Source organism: Pelophylax lessonae (genome assembly GCF_965119305.1).
Source record: "Pelophylax lessonae genome assembly, chromosome: 7".
Taxonomy (NCBI): domain Eukaryota; kingdom Metazoa; phylum Chordata; class Amphibia; order Anura; family Ranidae; genus Pelophylax; species Pelophylax lessonae.
This window is the reverse complement of record NC_138774.1, coordinates 51,076,444-51,095,303: the sequence shown is the minus strand read 5'-3', so window position 1 is coordinate 51,095,303 and position 18,860 is coordinate 51,076,444. Positions and strand designations below refer to the sequence as shown.

General features: G+C 37.6%; 1 protein-coding gene across 2 annotated transcripts in view; it reads right to left on the bottom strand.

The window, feature by feature from the left end:
• The window catches only part of LOC309560272 (uncharacterized protein), a 182,978-nt gene that overhangs the window by 109,732 nt on the left and 54,386 nt on the right, over window positions 1–18,860 (bottom strand). For both annotated transcript variants that reach the window (XM_082263857.1, XM_082263858.1), the window contains exons 4-7: window positions 16,767–17,114; window positions 15,859–15,981; window positions 14,151–14,381; window positions 1,411–1,566 (exon numbers count right to left, since the gene is read on the bottom strand). In XM_082263857.1, coding sequence (XP_082119983.1) covers window positions 1,411–1,566; window positions 14,151–14,381; window positions 15,859–15,981; window positions 16,767–17,114 — 858 coding nt within the window. The remainder of the gene's footprint in view (window positions 1–1,410; window positions 1,567–14,150; window positions 14,382–15,858; window positions 15,982–16,766; window positions 17,115–18,860) is intronic.

The window sequence follows — 18,860 nt, the reverse complement described above, 5'->3', positions numbered from 1 at the left end:
AATAAAATCTGCAGTGCAGACTGCTGCGGACACACAGCAAGATAAACCCACACTGTCTCACAAAAGGAAAAAAAATAGAACTGCAGGAAATCCTATTTTACAATTAAAGCGGAGTTCCACCCTGGGAAAGTTTTTTTTTAATAAAAATACCCCCGGGACAGTCAGGGCTAGTGCATTCCACAATGGATAGCCTCTGATCTGTCTTGGGTTGCACTTACCTTTTAGGAGAAATACTTACCTTGAAAATGTATTGTCCAGCTCTGCCATCTCAGGTGTGGGCAGCTTGAAGCCAGCGCGATCCTCTTCTGTGTCCTCTTCCGTCTTCTTCGGTCCCACGATGCACTACACCGACCCCGCCGTCACTTCCGGTGCCGCAGCGTCATCCCTGCACAGCTTCTGGGCATGCCCAGAAGCTGTTTAGCAAGGTATGACGGTGCCTACACCGAAACTGACGTCGGGGCCGGTGCAGGCGCATTGATTCCTGGGAGTGATGACGTTCAGCTCCCAGGAATCATGGCAAGCCAGGAAGTGACGAATCGCGGTGGCCGCCGAGGGGAGGAAGAGGAAGTAAGGTAAGTATATTTTCTTCTAAACCAGGTAAGTAAAAAAAAAAAAAAAATTGCGATTATCCATTTGTTTTTCAGGTGACCCCGGGCATGAAGATGGAGGTAAGTATAATTTTAGGGTGGAACTCCGCTTTAAGAAGAAGTTAGAATAGTATATAATATTAGAATAGTAAGCCTAATAAGAAATGAATCATTGCTCTCTCACTCCATAACTCACAAGACCACTGGCACTGCAGTGCAGACTGCTGCAGACAGAAGGGAATAAGGGATGAGCTCATACACAAGATAACACATGAGTCATGACATCACTTACACTGCCCATCCGGAAATTGAATGAATCTGAATAAATCCAAAAGGAATACAATTGCATTCATTATTTCCCAGTGATATGAATAGTGGGAAAGAACGAAAATAGAAAAACAAAATCATCTGAATTTAAGAGATTTGTTAAACTCCTAGGTTGAATTGTTTTTCTTTATTCATATTTCCGTTCTTGCTGACAATTTATTTTCAAACGCATTCATCAAAAAATCTTTCGTTCATTCGGATGCTCCCGAATGAACGAATATGCAAAATTTCGTCTGAAAACGAATTTGTAACCAAATGAATTGCACATGTCTAACTGTCACCTTTTTTTCTCGTGGTGTCAGGAAATCTTGTCAAAGTGACATATTTCACGACTGAGGATTAAAACCGCTTTAAGGAAGAATACATTCAGTTCATAAAAAACTTTCCTTATAGCTGAGGTCCTCCAGTGCACTTATTCTTTTAGTTTCTCTTCTCTAGAATCTCTCCAGTTCTGCAATATCTTTGATGTGACTTCATACAGCTGCTGAGCGCTCACCTAAACTGCATTCATTCAGGTCTTCATAACAAGTGGCTCCGGTATAGCCTGGCTGGCAACGGCAAAAGATCCTGTGGGAAGAGGGATCCGTATCACATGTGGCCTCCGGGTGACACTGATTTTTCAAACATCCGTCCTCCATGTGACACAGAAGACCTGAATATAGAGGGAATAGGAACTGTTAAAAAAAAGTGTGCACTGTGGGTTACTGTACTCTATACATGGTTTCATTTTTTTTAAACTTTTGTTCACTTGTAGTGAATGATTGTTTCCTTTTGAGATGAGAGAACTCCATTATAAATAAGTTTTCATCAGAATTTAAGATCAAAATATCAGCTTTCCTTTAAAATGGTCATTTTGGCATGCACTAAAAAAAGAAGGCAAACAATTGTAATATATCAACCACACTACTTTGTAGGAATACAGGTAAATGTCACTGCTACAAACTCTAGTGCTCCCTCTGATCTGGGCTTAGGCATGCACATGGGGTGTGCCAGGTGTGCCTGGTCACACCCTAATCACCCTGTACTATGCAGATTCCTCCTGCTGCCTGGCTGCAGAGAAAGGGACTGGGGAAGCTCTGTCCTCAGCCCCTTTCTCTGTCTCAAAAGTGAGACATCAGAGGTCTATTTAGACCCCTGATATTTCATCAAAGCCCCCTAACGGGTTTTCTAAAAAATTGTAAAGAAAGAGAAATAAAAAATTATTGTAAAAAAAACAAAAAAAAATCTGTAAATAAAGTAATAAAAATAAATCATAAAAATAAACTACTGACACCAATCTTTGTCCTGCTGACACTGTCCACTTCCATATATACATATAATATATATTATATATATATATATAGAGGGTTGGTGAAATTCTCGCGCTGTCTTCTCTAATTATTGTCTACAAAATAGGCACCTTTAATGCTGCAGGTACTAAAATTGGTAACCTACACAATAAAGATAAATAAAGTTGGGGGGAGTACCGCGCTTTAAAAGTGCTTAAATAACATAAATAAAATATATAAATATGTAAATACGTGAAAAAGTCAAAGTGCTTCTTAAATAATATTAAAATTGATGTGTCTTAATGTATACAATAATACAATCCGATATGATTTATACAATAAATATAATAGGTGATGAAATATTCATTAAAAAAATATAAATCTTATTGAAACCAACTATATCAATCCATTATACAGTGAAAAATTTATATAAAATTAAAATCGGTGACTTATTTAAATATAAAAAGTGCTCTAAATAAGTGATAACCAATAAAGTGCTGAAGTGTCCTTTTAAAATTATTTTTATAAATATATAATGTGATGAACGCAATCTTCTTAATCCAAATTTCACATGCAGGTGCTTCGTGCGGTGCCCACTAGGTGTCCTAAGCGCTCACCTCACTGCTCCTTTAAAAGAGCCTTAGGTTGTATTCCCCAGTATGCTGTTCCTTCCTCCTTATTGTACCATTATAAATCCTTGGTTATATCTCCCTTGTAAATGCAGCTATCTTCCAGGGGATATAAGCGGTTCTTTGTATCTCCAAAAAAATCAAATTGGGGCCAACATAGTGAAGTACGTCCCATAAATTTTATTTAAAAAAAGATAGAGTAACACTCACATTGCTTTTCGTCTTGTTTCAAGCATAACATACGATCCTTTGCCGATACGTCACTTCCGGTTTAGCTATCCTACGCGTTACACTGCGTCATCACGCAGCTTCTTCCAGGGATACCTGCCTACCGTTGTGACGTCCTTTTTAAAGCACTAGAGCCGGATACAGATGTTCCGTCATTTGCCGTATTTACAGCTATTATTCTTTAGACCGGATGTAAACAAACGGCCATTTTATTGGAGTCATATACGTTTCTCATACCTCTTAATGCAATAATGCAATGCAATTTAAGTATCCATCCCCAATTACTTCCTTCATATTAATTAAAACCATATATTTATTAAAACCATATATTTATTTCTGATATTAAAACCTAACTAAAACCTTTTGATACCCGTAAGTGACGTAGCAGCAATGAATATAGTACTAATTATATACATACAACAGTATATTTAATACAACCACAATATAGATACAAATAATTAATTATAAATAATTATACCTTCACCTTACTATATTTCTATATATATACCCTTATGTTTTATTAATTATTTTCTAACGGCCCTCAATATTTTTATTTATATTCTTCTATCTATATTCCTTTGGAACCTTTTTCAATCTATTTTTCTAATTAATCTAACCCATTTTTAGTATTTACTTATTAATTCTTTAAATATTTTAAATACTACTATAATTTAATGTTAATTAATCCATAATGTATTCCTTAAATAATCTACTTTTTCTGGACTTCGGGGTGTGTTTATTTATTCAGATATATCCGTTCCTGTATAAAACCATTTAAAATATCCTAAAATCTATAATATTTTTAAAAATCACTAATAAAACAATTCAGGTCAAATTCAATATTCAACCCATTTGGTGTCAGACAATCTAATGTATGAATCCAGTAAGATTCTCTTTGACTTAAAGTGCGGACTTTGTGGCTACCTCGCCAATGTTTTTTGTACGGTTCAATCGCCCAAAATCTTAAATGTGTGGGGTCTCTCTTGTGGTATTGGTCGAAATGTCTAGATACACTGTGTCTCTCAAAACCATTTTCAATATTTTTCACATGTTCTTTTATTCTTATTCTTAATAATCTCTTCGTGCGGCCCACATACTGTAGGCCGCAACTGCATTCCAATCCATAGACCACTCCTTCTGTGTTGCATCCAATAAAATCCTTTATTTTATGTACCTTATTATTTCTTGTAGATTTAAACTCGTTTACTTTTCCTTTTGGTTTTGTCCTGAGGCATGCATAGCATCTTTTGCATGGGTAGAACCCTTTTCCTGTGAAAAAAGTGCCTAGTGCTTTGGGAGGATCCATTACTGTTTTTACCAACATATTTCTTATAGTTGGTGCACGTTTATATATAAACGCTGGGTTTTCTGGTAGTATGTTTCTTAGATGTTTATCCTTCTTCAGTATGTGCCAGTGTTTTTTTACGATTTTTTCCACCTTCTTATGTTGCATACTGTATTCCATGACTATAGGCACTTTCTCCATAAATTTGTTCTGAATTTTGTTTTTATCTTCCAGTAGACTCTTCCTCTCTACCTTTTTAACTTCATCAATTTTTCCTTTTATAAACGTTGTTTCGTAGCCTTTTTCTATAAACCTCTTACCTATAATGTCTGCCTGTTGTTCAAACTCTTCTGCCTTGGTACAATTTCTCTTTATTCTCAAGAGTTGGCCTTTTGGGATGTTGAAGATCCAATTTTTGTGATGACAGCTATTGGTTGGCAAGTAACTGTTCTTATCTACTTCTTTAAAGTGGGTACTTGTAATAATTTTACCATTTTCTTGTCTAATCGCTAGATCTAGGTACTTTACTTCAACATTGCTGATCTCCCACGATAATCTAATATTTTTTTCATTTTCATTTAATTTATTTAAAAATTCAATTAAAATCTCCTTTTCTCCTTGCCATAAAATAATTCCGTCATCTATAAACCTTTTGTATAAAATCATTTCTTCTGGTATATCATTAAAAATATTGTCCTCTTCCCATTGCGCCATAAAAATATTCGCAACACTAGGTGCAAATTTCGAACCCATTGCAACTCCGACTTTCTGATAATAATATATTTTCTTGTACCAAAAGTAGTTTTTCTTTAAACAAAAATCCAGGCATTTGATTAAGAATTTTCTTTGTTTACAGATTAGATTAGTATATTTCCTTAGTGCCCATTTCACGGCTTCACATGCCTCATGATGATTGATTATGGTATAAAGTGCTGCTACGTCTATTGTGGCCATATAAATATTATTGTTAAAATGAGGTAGATTTTCCATTATTTGGAGGATATGTTTCGTGTCTTTTACATATGCTGTTGTTGCTGGAACTATTGGTTGTAAATAAGTGTCTATATACTGGCCTAGTCTTGCTGTTAGAGACTCTATCCCATTGACTATAGGTCTCGGAGGTGGGTCTTCCTTATTTTTATGTAATTTTGGTATTGTATATATTACAGGGGTTCTGCAAGACTCAGGTACTAGATATTTTGCCTCTTTTTTCGTTAATATATCTTTCTTCAGGCCTAGATGCACTAGTTGTTCTAATTCTTTTCTATATTTTCCAACCGGATTACTCAATAATTTTTCATACGTATTTTCATCTCCCAGCATTTCAGTCATTTTCTCCTCATATTTTTCTTTTGTGACAATCACAATTCCTCCTCCCTTGTCCGCCGGCCTTATTACTATGTCTTTTCTTTTCTTCAATCTGTTCAGGCCTGTTTTCATTGCTCTGGACTCTTCATATTTCTTGATCTTCATATCTTTTACTTCATCTAAAACCAAATCCTTAAAAACACCTATATATCTGTTATCTTTGATCTGTGGATTAAAAGTTAGACATAACATGGAAAAGAAAATAAGCCTTTGGTGGGATATCAATACATTTAATAAATATATAAAAGAAAAAATAGTACCAAGGAGATTAAGATGGGAAGTGCCAATAAATGATGGTCTATTGGACAAAGATGCAGTTGAAGAATGGTACCATTTTTTTAATGAGAAGGGCCTAGAATTGATCCAATTTTTACTTAAGAGGAAACAAAGAAAGTTCAAAAGAATAGAAAATTGTATAACAGAATTAAAAGAAGCATTAGAGCCACATAAAGAAACAGTGGAATTTACAAGATTAACAGCACAATTGAATAAGGACCTCATGTCCAAAGACAAAGAGGTACAACAAAGGAAGACTAAGAAATATAATAGAGACACCAATGATTATAAAGAAGATAAAGTATTTAAATGGCAGAACAAGTTGGATGATCTAGACCCGATTTCAACATATTCAACCCCAGAAAAAACAGTGAGATTAGATTTGACCCCGATCAGATCAGGAAGTATAAGTATAATGGAAACACCAAGATCACAACAAAGAAGCCCAAGAGCATCTAATGATTACAGTAATTCCACACCATATCATGATACCTCTGAACATCAAGAAGAAAGATATAAGGAAAGAAGGAATAGTGGATTTGAACAGAGAAGATCAGAACACCAGAATCATTATGAATCAAGAGATTATCAGAGAGGATATGGAGAACCACAATATCAACAGAATTATCAAAATCCGCAATATAATGGAGGATACCAATATTACCCACCGAGACATATGGAACAGACAGCACCAAGAGGACATCATACCCCAAATAATGGATGGAGGAGACCGCCCTATTGGAGAAATAATAGGAGACCCTATTATAATGGACCAAGAAGGGGCCCTCCGCAAGAACAACCTTATTACAATAATGCACCTAGATGGGGCCCACCACCTCAACAGCCATACTATAATGAATATAGAAGAGGACCACCAGAACAGAATTTTCAAGGAAGAGAAAGAAGTCCAATACCGGTCAGAAATTATTATGCTCCATTAGAAAACTACCAAGAAGAAAACAGAAGAGAACCTCAACAACAATATAGAGAGGAAGAAAGAACTAGAGAACAAAGAAAAGAAAAAGATCAAAGTAGGCCTTTTTTAGAGAAGGGCCAGGATACCCATACACCAAAAAAGAAAGAAGAACCAAAAAATCAGAGAAACAACATAGAAAAAAGAGAGGAAGTAGAGGAAGAAAGAGACAACAAAAGGAAAAGAAACAAATAGGACAAGGGGTGTTTAATCTAAGTGAAAAAAGTATAACACAAGAAGAAATGATTGTGTTAGACAAAGGATTAAAATATGCACCGAAAAAAAATCTAGATAAATTTAGCACATACATAGGTATTCAGAAGTATGTGAGACAATTAAACATAAAGAAATACATATTAAGTAATCCAGTTAAAGCTACAACGACTACCTCAATTAGGAATGTAGGGAAACAGACAACAACTACCTCAAACAAAGAAGATATTCAACATAGCACTTTAAGGAACAAGTCAACTTTTAATCCACAGATCAAAGATAACAGATATATAGGTGTTTTTAAGGATTTGGTTTTAGATGAAGTAAAAGATATGAAGATCAAGAAATATGAAGAGTCCAGAGCAATGAAAACAGGCCTGAACAGATTGAAGAAAAGAAAAGACATAGTAATAAGGCCGGCGGACAAGGGAGGAGGAATTGTGATTGTCACAAAAGAAAAATATGAGGAGAAAATGACTGAAATGCTGGGAGATGAAAATACGTATGAAAAATTATTGAGTAATCCGGTTGGAAAATATAGAAAAGAATTAGAACAACTAGTGCATCTAGGCCTGAAGAAAGATATATTAACGAAAAAAGAGGCAAAATATCTAGTACCTGAGTCTTGCAGAACCCCTGTAATATATACAATACCAAAATTACATAAAAATAAGGAAGACCCACCTCCGAGACCTATAGTCAATGGGATAGAGTCTCTAACAGCAAGACTAGGCCAGTATATAGACACTTATTTACAACCAATAGTTCCAGCAACAACAGCATATGTAAAAGACACGAAACATATCCTCCAAATAATGGAAAATCTACCTCATTTTAACAATAATATTTATATGGCCACAATAGACGTAGCAGCACTTTATACCATAATCAATCATCATGAGGCATGTGAAGCCGTGAAATGGGCACTAAGGAAATATACTAATCTAATCTGTAAACAAAGAAAATTCTTAATCAAATGCCTGGATTTTTGTTTAAAGAAAAACTACTTTTGGTACAAGAAAATATATTATTATCAGAAAGTCGGAGTTGCAATGGGTTCGAAATTTGCACCTAGTGTTGCGAATATTTTTATGGCGCAATGGGAAGAGGACAATATTTTTAATGATATACCAGAAGAAATGATTTTATACAAAAGGTTTATAGATGACGGAATTATTTTATGGCAAGGAGAAAAGGAGATTTTAATTGAATTTTTAAATAAATTAAATGAAAATGAAAAAAATATTAGATTATCGTGGGAGATCAGCAATGTTGAAGTAAAGTACCTAGATCTAGCGATTAGACAAGAAAATGGTAAAATTATTACAAGTACCCACTTTAAAGAAGTAGATAAGAACAGTTACTTGCCAACCAATAGCTGTCATCACAAAAATTGGATCTTCAACATCCCAAAAGGCCAACTCTTGAGAATAAAGAGAAATTGTACCAAGGCAGAAGAGTTTGAACAACAGGCAGACATTATAGGTAAGAGGTTTATAGAAAAAGGCTACGAAACAACGTTTATAAAAGGAAAAATTGATGAAGTTAAAAAGGTAGAGAGGAAGAGTCTACTGGAAGATAAAAACAAAATTCAGAACAAATTTATGGAGAAAGTGCCTATAGTCATGGAATACAGTATGCAACATAAGAAGGTGGAAAAAATCGTAAAAAAACACTGGCACATACTGAAGAAGGATAAACATCTAAGAAACATACTACCAGAAAACCCAGCGTTTATATATAAACGTGCACCAACTATAAGAAATATGTTGGTAAAAACAGTAATGGATCCTCCCAAAGCACTAGGCACTTTTTTCACAGGAAAAGGGTTCTACCCATGCAAAAGATGCTATGCATGCCTCAGGACAAAACCAAAAGGAAAAGTAAACGAGTTTAAATCTACAAGAAATAATAAGGTACATAAAATAAAGGATTTTATTGGATGCAACACAGAAGGAGTGGTCTATGGATTGGAATGCAGTTGCGGCCTACAGTATGTGGGCCGCACGAAGAGATTATTAAGAATAAGAATAAAAGAACATGTGAAAAATATTGAAAATGGTTTTGAGAGACACAGTGTATCTAGACATTTCGACCAATACCACAAGAGAGACCCCACACATTTAAGATTTTGGGCGATTGAACCGTACAAAAAACATTGGCGAGGTAGCCACAAAGTCCGCACTTTAAGTCAAAGAGAATCTTACTGGATTCATACATTAGATTGTCTGACACCAAATGGGTTGAATATTGAATTTGACCTGAATTGTTTTATTAGTGATTTTTAAAAATATTATAGATTTTAGGATATTTTAAATGGTTTTATACAGGAACGGATATATCTGAATAAATAAACACACCCCGAAGTCCAGAAAAAGTAGATTATTTAAGGAATACATTATGGATTAATTAACATTAAATTATAGTAGTATTTAAAATATTTAAAGAATTAATAAGTAAATACTAAAAATGGGTTAGATTAATTAGAAAAATAGATTGAAAAAGGTTCCAAAGGAATATAGATAGAAGAATATAAATAAAAATATTGAGGGCCGTTAGAAAATAATTAATAAAACATAAGGGTATATATATAGAAATATAGTAAGGTGAAGGTATAATTATTTATAATTAATTATTTGTATCTATATTGTGGTTGTATTAAATATACTGTTGTATGTATATAATTAGTACTATATTCATTGCTGCTACGTCACTTACGGGTATCAAAAGGTTTTAGTTAGGTTTTAATATCAGAAATAAATATATGGTTTTAATAAATATATGGTTTTAATTAATATGAAGGAAGTAATTGGGGATGGATACTTAAATTGCATTGCATTATTGCATTAAGAGGTATGAGAAACGTATATGACTCCAATAAAATGGCCGTTTGTTTACATCCGGTCTAAAGAATAATAGCTGTAAATACGGCAAATGACGGAACATCCGTTTCCGGCTCTAGTGCTTTAAAAAGGACGTCACAACGGTAGGCAGGTATCCCTGGAAGAAGCTGCGTGATGACGCAGCGTAACGCGTAGGATAGCTAAACCGGAAGTGACGTATCGGCAAAGGATCGTATGTTATGCTTGAAACAAGACGAAAAGCAATGTGAGTGTTACTCTATCTTTTTTTAAATAAAATTTATGGGACGTACTTCACTATGTTGGCCCCAATTTGATTTTTTTGGAGATACAAAGAACCGCTTATATCCCCTGGAAGATAGCTGCATTTACAAGGGAGATATAACCAAGGATTTATAATGGTACAATAAGGAGGAAGGAACAGCATACTGGGGAATACAACCTAAGGCTCTTTTAAAGGAGCAGTGAGGTGAGCGCTTAGGACACCTAGTGGGCACCGCACGAAGCACCTGCATGTGAAATTTGGATTAAGAAGATTGCGTTCATCACATTATATATTTATAAAAATAATTTTAAAAGGACACTTCAGCACTTTATTGGTTATCACTTATTTAGAGCACTTTTTATATTTAAATAAGTCACCGATTTTAATTTTATATAAATTTTTCACTGTATAATGGATTGATATAGTTGGTTTCAATAAGATTTATATTTTTTTAATGAATATTTCATCACCTATTATATTTATTGTATAAATCATATCGGATTGTATTATTGTATACATTAAGACACATCAATTTTAATATTATTTAAGAAGCACTTTGACTTTTTCACGTATTTACATATTTATATATTTTATTTATGTTATTTAAGCACTTTTAAAGCGCGGTACTCCCCCCAACTTTATATATATATATATATATATATATATACCGTATCTGAGAAAAGTGAGTACACCCCTCACATTTTTGTAAATATTTTATTATATCTTTTCATATGACAACACTGAAGAAATGACACTTTGCTACAATGTAAAGTAGTGAGTGTACAGCTTGTAGTGTACATTTGCCGTCCCCTCAAAATAACTCAACACACAGCCATTAATGTCTAAACCGCTGGCAACAAAAGTGAGTACAACTCTAAGTGCAAATGTCAAAATTGGGCCCAATTAGCCATATTAATTGTAACATGGTGTCATGTGACTCATTAGTGTTACAAGGTCTCAGGTGTGAATGGGGAGCAGGTGTGTTAAATTTGATATTATCGCACTCACTCTCTCATACTGGTCACTAGAAGTTCAACATGGCAAAGAAATCTCTGAGGATCTGAAAAAAGAATCATTGCTCTACATAAAGATACATAAAGATGGCCTAGGCTATAAGAAGATTGCCAAGACCCTGAAACTGAGCTGCAGCACGTGGCCAAGACGATACAGCGGTTTAACAGGACAGGTTCCACTCAGAAGAAGCCTCGCCATGGTCCACCAAAGGACTTGAGTGTACATGCTCAGCGTCATATCCAGAGGTTGTCTTTGGGAAATAGACGTATGAGTGCTGCCAGCATTGCTGCAGAGGTTGAAGGGGTGGGGGGTCATCCTGTCAGTGCTCAGACCATACGCCGCACACTGCATCAAATTGGTCTGCATGGCTGTCATCCCAGAAGGAAGCCTCTTCTACAGATGATGCACAAGAAAGCCCGCAAACAGTTTGATGAAAGCAAGCAGACTAAGGACATGGATTACTGGAACCATGTCCTGTGGTCTGATGAGACCAAGATAAACCTTTTTGATTCAGATGGTGTCAAGCGTGTGTGGCAGCAACCAGGTGAGGAGTACAAAGACAAGTGTGTCTTACCTACAGTCAAGCATGGTGATGGGAGTGTCATGGTCTGGGGCGGCATGAGTGCTGCCGGCACTGGGGAGCTACAGTTCATTGAGGGAACCATGAATGCCAACATGTACTGTGACATACTGAAGCAGAGCATGATCTCCTCCCTTTGGAGACTGGGCAGCAGGGCAGTATTCCAACATGAGAACGACCCCAAACACACCTCCAAGATGAACACTGCCTTGCTAAAGAAGCTTAGGGTAAAGGTGATGGACTGGCCAAGCATGTCTCCAGACCTAAATCCTATTGAGCATCTGTGGGGCATCCTCAAATGGAAGGTGGATGAGTGCAAAGTCTCTAACATCCACCAGCTCCATGACGTCATCATGGAGAAGTGGAAGAGGACTCAAGTGGCAACCTGTGAAGCTCTGGTGAACTCCATGCCCAAGAGGGTTAAGGCAGTGCTGGAAAATAATGGTGGCCACACAAAATATTGACACATTGGGCCCAATTTGGACACTTTCACTTAAGGGTGTACTCACTTTTGTTGCCAGCGGTTTAGACATTAATGGCTGTGTGTTGAGTTATTTTGAGGGGACAGCAAATTTACACTGTTATACAAGCTGTAAACTCGCTACATTGTAGCAAAGTGTAATTTCTTCAGTGTTGTCACATGAAAAGATAGAATAAAATATTTCCAAAAATGTGTGGGGTGTACTCACTTTTGTGAAATACTGTATATATACTGTAGCTATATACATATACACACACAGACACGTGTCTTTGAGCTTTGGGGTGCACACCCTAATGGAATAGGCTGCACACACCTATGGATCTAGGCAATGTACAGATGCAAGCTCAGGAGCCTGTTTATGCTCCATAGGTCCCCATAAAAGCAAACAAGTAGCTGTGCCCCGATGATGTCCCTGGCCAATAAAAATCGAATTCACACAAGCAAAGGGCGAACATAACTGCAGACTGCCCATCCTGCTGCATTTCTCCCTTAACCACTTGCTTACTACTGGGAACTTTTACACCCCTCCTGCCCAGGCCAATGTTCCCCTTTCAGCACTGTTAAACTTTGAATGACACTTGCGCAGTCATGCAATGCTGTACCCAAACAAAATTTTTTATAATTTTTTTCACACAAATAGAGCTTTTTTGGTGATATTTAATCACCACTGGGTTTTTTTTTCTAAACAAACAAAAAAGACCAAAAATGTTGAAAACTATTTTTTTTTCATCGTTTGTTATAAAATTTTGCAAACAGGTAATTTTTCTCCTTCATTGATGTGCACTGATGAGGCTTCACTGATGGCCACTGATAGGCACTGATGGGCAATGATAGGTAGCACTGATGGGCACTGATGAGGAGGCACTGATAAAAGCTGCACTGATGGGCACCGATAGGTGGCACTGATGGGCAGATAGGCAGCACTGATAGGCAGCCCTAATAGGTGGCACTGGTGGGCATTGGTAGGTGGCGCTGATAGGCAGCACTGACAGGTGACACTGATGAGGCATTGATAGGCACTTATCGGCAGCACTGATGGGCACTGATTAGCAGCACTGGTGGGCACTGATTGGTAGCACTGGTGGGTACAGATTGTCAGCACTTGTGCGCACTGTTGGGATCGATAACAGAAGCTGGTTATTGGGCTTTCTTCGTCTCTTCTCACAGACAGCATAAGGAAAGAAAAGCCGATGAACGGCATGTGTTTACATCCTGTGATCACATAGTGAAGGGCTGATCATGAAAGACTCAATCACAGCACACACCACCCTCCCGGCATGTGAAGCCCGCTGTAGCCGTCTTTCAGCTATAGTGCGGGTGGGAGATAGATAAGGGCTTAGTTGACTAAAAGTTTAAGGGTGAAACACGTCAGTGGTGGGCAGTCCACAGGTGGGGATGGCAGCATGTTCATGTTTTTTTGTTAGAATAAAGTTTTCATCGGCCAGGTGAGGTCACCAGTACATGGCAACTTACTTGGTTGGATGAACACTACAACTATATATTTAAAAAGAACAAATTTTTTCCAACACATCTAATTGTTTTATTCCAACCTAAAATGTATTCCAAAGTAACACATACTTTAATTTTTTGCAGCCATGATTAAGATATTGAAGTTACTGGAATGAAAAGTGCAAAAGTGTCCTCCTTCTATTCCCTCAGCAGGCTGAATATTATTCAATCATACAAAATAGTGTGGTTTGGTAAAATTCTGCATTGTGTCTACAAGCTGAAGCTGATGATTATTGGAAATAAACGTGTTTAGATGTTGCCATCCAGATAAGTTTCAGGCATTTACCAATCCTTCCAGGGGGGCATAGGCAGATATACGCCCCCACCTGGTCGATGCAGGTAGACCCCTCAGCACAGGTGGCTGTTGCACAGTCGTCAATGTTGTGTTCACAGTTGTCACCAGCCCATCCATTAACGCACACACATTTGTATCCTCCGTACGTGTTCTGACAAGTCCCGCCATTTCTACATATGCCTGAAGTCTGACATTCATCAATGTCTTTGGAACAAAGTCCTCCTAGTGGAGAAGAAGAGACAGGGAGAGTTGTTGTGCTAGATATGTTGTTTACTGACCTCTGTACATTCACCTCCTTAATCCAACCTTCATCCTGAGCAAAACCCCTAAACTTAGCCCTTAAAGTGTACATCTCTGCCCCAATTTTTTAGTTTTGGACAGAGCATGGAATGGTTAGAACCTCTGGGTAGAGTAGGTCACTGGACAGAAAAAATAGGAAATCCAGCATTTTACAGTTGCATCAGTACATGAAAAGAGGGGAACTCTTCTACTGGGGACCCCTGTACTTGTGAAAATCGTCTAAAAGGAGTTTTTTTGAAAAACCTCCCCAACAAGACCTGGGGAGAAAAGTTTTTTTTTTCTTTTTCTTTTTTTAGGGGGTTTGTGAGGAAGGTTTTTTGCCCCTTATTTAATATTAAATATTGAATATCTATCCCCCACCATCGATATTGGTCCACTTATAGGGGCTCCCAACGCCTGCCCAGGAGTATAGTTCCCCTTGCTTGCTTTACACTCTCCGCTGTGAGCGTTTCAGGTCAGCATAATTATGAAGCTATATACCGATGTTATATTTGATATAGAAATGTAAAATTGTGATTATAATGTATATCTTGTTCATATTTTCTTAGTGCAGTACCTTTCTGGTCTTTGTGGTGCCCTGATGAAGCTATAATTGCAAAACGCGTTGGCTTACCGGGGACCGTCAGACTGCACATACATTGGGATCCGCTGATCTGGTATACTGTATCCATCACAAGTGTATGGGTACCACGGATCCATGTATTTTTTAAAATATATGTTTGTTATCTTTGTCATATCATTATTTTTGTCTTTTTTAATACTTTCAATAAAGTTGCATATGTTTTTTATATAGTGGTATTGTGATTGCATCCTTTAGCCACATACATGCCCATATAGTCCCGCTTTTTCTGACCTCTCTTGGTCTTTGGTTCTTTGATATTTCATTATTGGGGATGATGGCATGTATATCACGGTACAATTTTTTGAACAGCAAAATTGTGAAAAGCCTTCCCAAAAGAATGAAGGCTGTCAGAGATGGAAAATGAGGAACATCTTTATGGTTTTGTAATAGGATGTCCAACAAGCTTTCACACTTTTGGCTATATAGTATAGCTACGTACAATGCACCAAGCTAGCAGTAATTAGTTACATTGAACTGGACTTCTGCTGTCATCAATATAGATCATGTTGAATGTGACCAGCTACTACTAGCAATACCATGATGCAGAACCTTCACAAATATACAATGCACCATGTTGTTAGCTCTAAAGAACCTGCCTAAAGCTCACGCTAAAAGAAGGTTTCCAGGTAAAAGATGTATGCAGAAGGTTAACTGATCATGACATGTTGATAGAACTCTTCTACCCCACTAATCAGACAAGGAAGCAGAAAGTTTCACAAAAGATTTAAGTTAGGGGGTACATAAAGACAAATAAAATGACCGGGGTTCTAGGCTCACCTTCCCATCCTGGGGTACATTTACATGTGTATTTTTCAAGTCCGTCTATGCAGGTTCCTCCATTTTGACATTTGTGGTTAATGCAGTCATCAATGTTCTCCTCACACTCAGATCCAGTGTAGCCTAAAGTACAACAAATACCATTATATTAATGATACATAGCCTTCTTAGTGGCTAACAAACCTTTACTAAAAGCTACCTTCACCTCCCTATAATGATCTAGCATTGATAAAGCCCTATAGTAAGGTAAGTCTCACACCTATCCCTAAACGTAATAGTCCAGTTCCCTATGGTGCAGATGGAGACTCTGAGGCAGAAAGGGAATTCAGGAATTGCATGTTAAAGTTTTGGGGACTACGTATTCAAAGGTGTTTCTAGGGTCCTAAAAGACCAGGGGCACCTCTGGGCACACAAATTAAAAGGTTGATCTGCTGTCACCATAATGACCACTCTGCACCAAATCTAAGAATTGTAAGTGAACAAAAATATATAATATCACATTTTAAAAACAAAATAAATATTACATAGATTAAGAAAAAAGGTACATTGTACAAAATTCCCAAAAATTTATCATTTCCATATCTCAAAGGAGACTCTGGTCACTCAGTAAAAGACCTGGAACAAATGCCCTGGGTGCTAGGATCTAGCAATGCCCCTGTTCATATTCCTATTACGATCTCCTCCACTGATTGTTCCTTATTATTTTACCTGTAAGGTGCTGCCAAAGGATTCATAATCCTGTACAATCATTCCTGTGGGTTATACACCTCTGCCACATGAATCACATAAGGAATTAAAATGGAAAAAGTAATTTTAAGGCAAGTTATAAAGTTAAATAAAATTATTTTATTATTTTTTTGGCTGTTATAAGGTGGAAGGATACTCATATGTGTAGGAGATATACGTACCTGGTGGGCATGCACACTGATATAAGTTGAGGTTTTTTTGATGGCACGTCCCTGCATTGAGGCAGCTGTTTTTAGAGCACTGTCCTTTTCTCATCTCACAGTTGATGCCATCGTGCATAGCTGGGCACAAACACAAGAAGGATCCTTTGGTGTTCTTACAAGTCCCACCGTTCTTGCATACCCCAGCTTCCTGGCATTCATCCACATCATTTTCACATGCTTCTCCGCTGTAGCCACGCTGGCACTGGCACTCAAATCCCCCACGGGGACTCAAATCCTTGTTGACACATTTGCCTTTATTCATACATCGGTTGGTAGTACAGTGGTCAATCAACTCACAGTGTTTGCCTGAGTGACAAGACAAAAAGATTACCAATTCTCTTTTGCATTATGAAATCTTCATGGTGTGATAGCCTGTTATTATAGTATGTCTACAACAGAACATGGGTAAGGTGGTGAGAGTTTAGAACACCTGTCAGGCTCTTAAGCCTCGTACACACGTACCGATTGTCGGCCGTAAATGTTCGGCCAACGACCGATCGGCCAATTGTAGGCTTGTTAGTATGATGCTTCCAACAACCGACTGCGACTTTTCGGCCGAACAAAATCTGGTCTGCATGCTATAAAATTTTTGTTGGCCGTCACTAGAACGGCCGATTGTTCGCCAGTCAGTACAGATTTCGGCCGACAAAAGCCAGATGAGCAAGACTGGGCATGCTCAGAGAAGAAGAAACACACGGAAAGTTAACCATCACATGACATCACTTCTGAAGTTGGTTGTTGTTGGCCGACAAAATTCGTGTGCAGTCTTGAGCACTTTTCAACCAACACGACAGCACTGGACAAAAGACGGCCGATCGTTCGGCCGACAATCGTTACGTGTGTACGGGGCTTTAATGTTGTCTGTGTCTCTGCTGGGGAGGTTCAACATCTCTGTTTGACTTGGAGACTACTCTCACCCTAAATTAAAGGGAGGGTAGATACAAAATTTGAGTCACCAAAATAAGAAGATACGGTAACTCTTCCAATGGGGTCAGTTGGTGTCAACTGTGTAAGAGGGGATTTCCCTCAATTTGAAGAGATTCCCTATCACTTCCAGGAAGTGAAGATAATCTCCCAAATGGGACACGTGGCAAAAAACAAATAAATACAGTGCCTTGAAAAAGTATTCACAGCCCTTGAAATTTTCCACATTTTGTCATGTACAAACAATAACGTAAATGGTTTTATTGCGATTTTATGTGATAGACCAACAAAAAGTGGCACATAATTGTGAAGTGGAAGGAAAATGATAAAAAAAATGTAACATTTTTTGCAAATAAATATTTGAAAAGTGTGGGGTGCATTTATATTCAGTTCCCTTTATTCTGATACCCCAAACTAAAATCTAGTGAAACCAATTGCCTTCAGAAGTCACCTAATTAGTAAATAGGGTCCACCTGTTGTAATTTAATCTCAGTGTACATACAGCTGTTCTGTGAAGCCCTCAGAGGTTTGTTAGAGAACCTTAGTGAACAAACAGCATCATGAAGGCCAAGGAACACACCAAACAGGTCAGGGATAAAGTTGTAAAGTTTAAAGCAGGGTAATGTTATAAAAAAATACCACAAGCTTTGAACATCTCATGGAGCACTGTTCAATCCATCATCGGAAAACCCTATTTTCCATCCGTCCTGGGGATTGGATCGGATGGGATCGGATGAGAGCGGACAGGTGGTCCGCTCTCATCCGATTCCCCATAGAGAGAAGCGGGGGCTGTGACACCTTCCTCTCCGCACTGCAAGCGGAGACGGAGCTGTCATCCGCCGGCTCAGCGGGGATCGCGGATCGATCCCCGCTGAGCAGCACTGATCCGCCTATGGAGGCGGACCGTGTGAAAGAGCCCAAATGGTTTTCAAAATTAAAAAAAAAAATCTGAAAAGTGTGGTGTGCATTTGCATTCAGCCCCCCTTACTCTGATACCCCTAACTAAAATCTAGTAGAACCAATTACCTTCAGAAGTCACCTAAATACTAAATAGAGTCCACCTGTGTGGAATTTCATCTCAGTATAAATACAGCTGTCCTGTGAAGCCCACAGAGGTTTGTTAGAGAA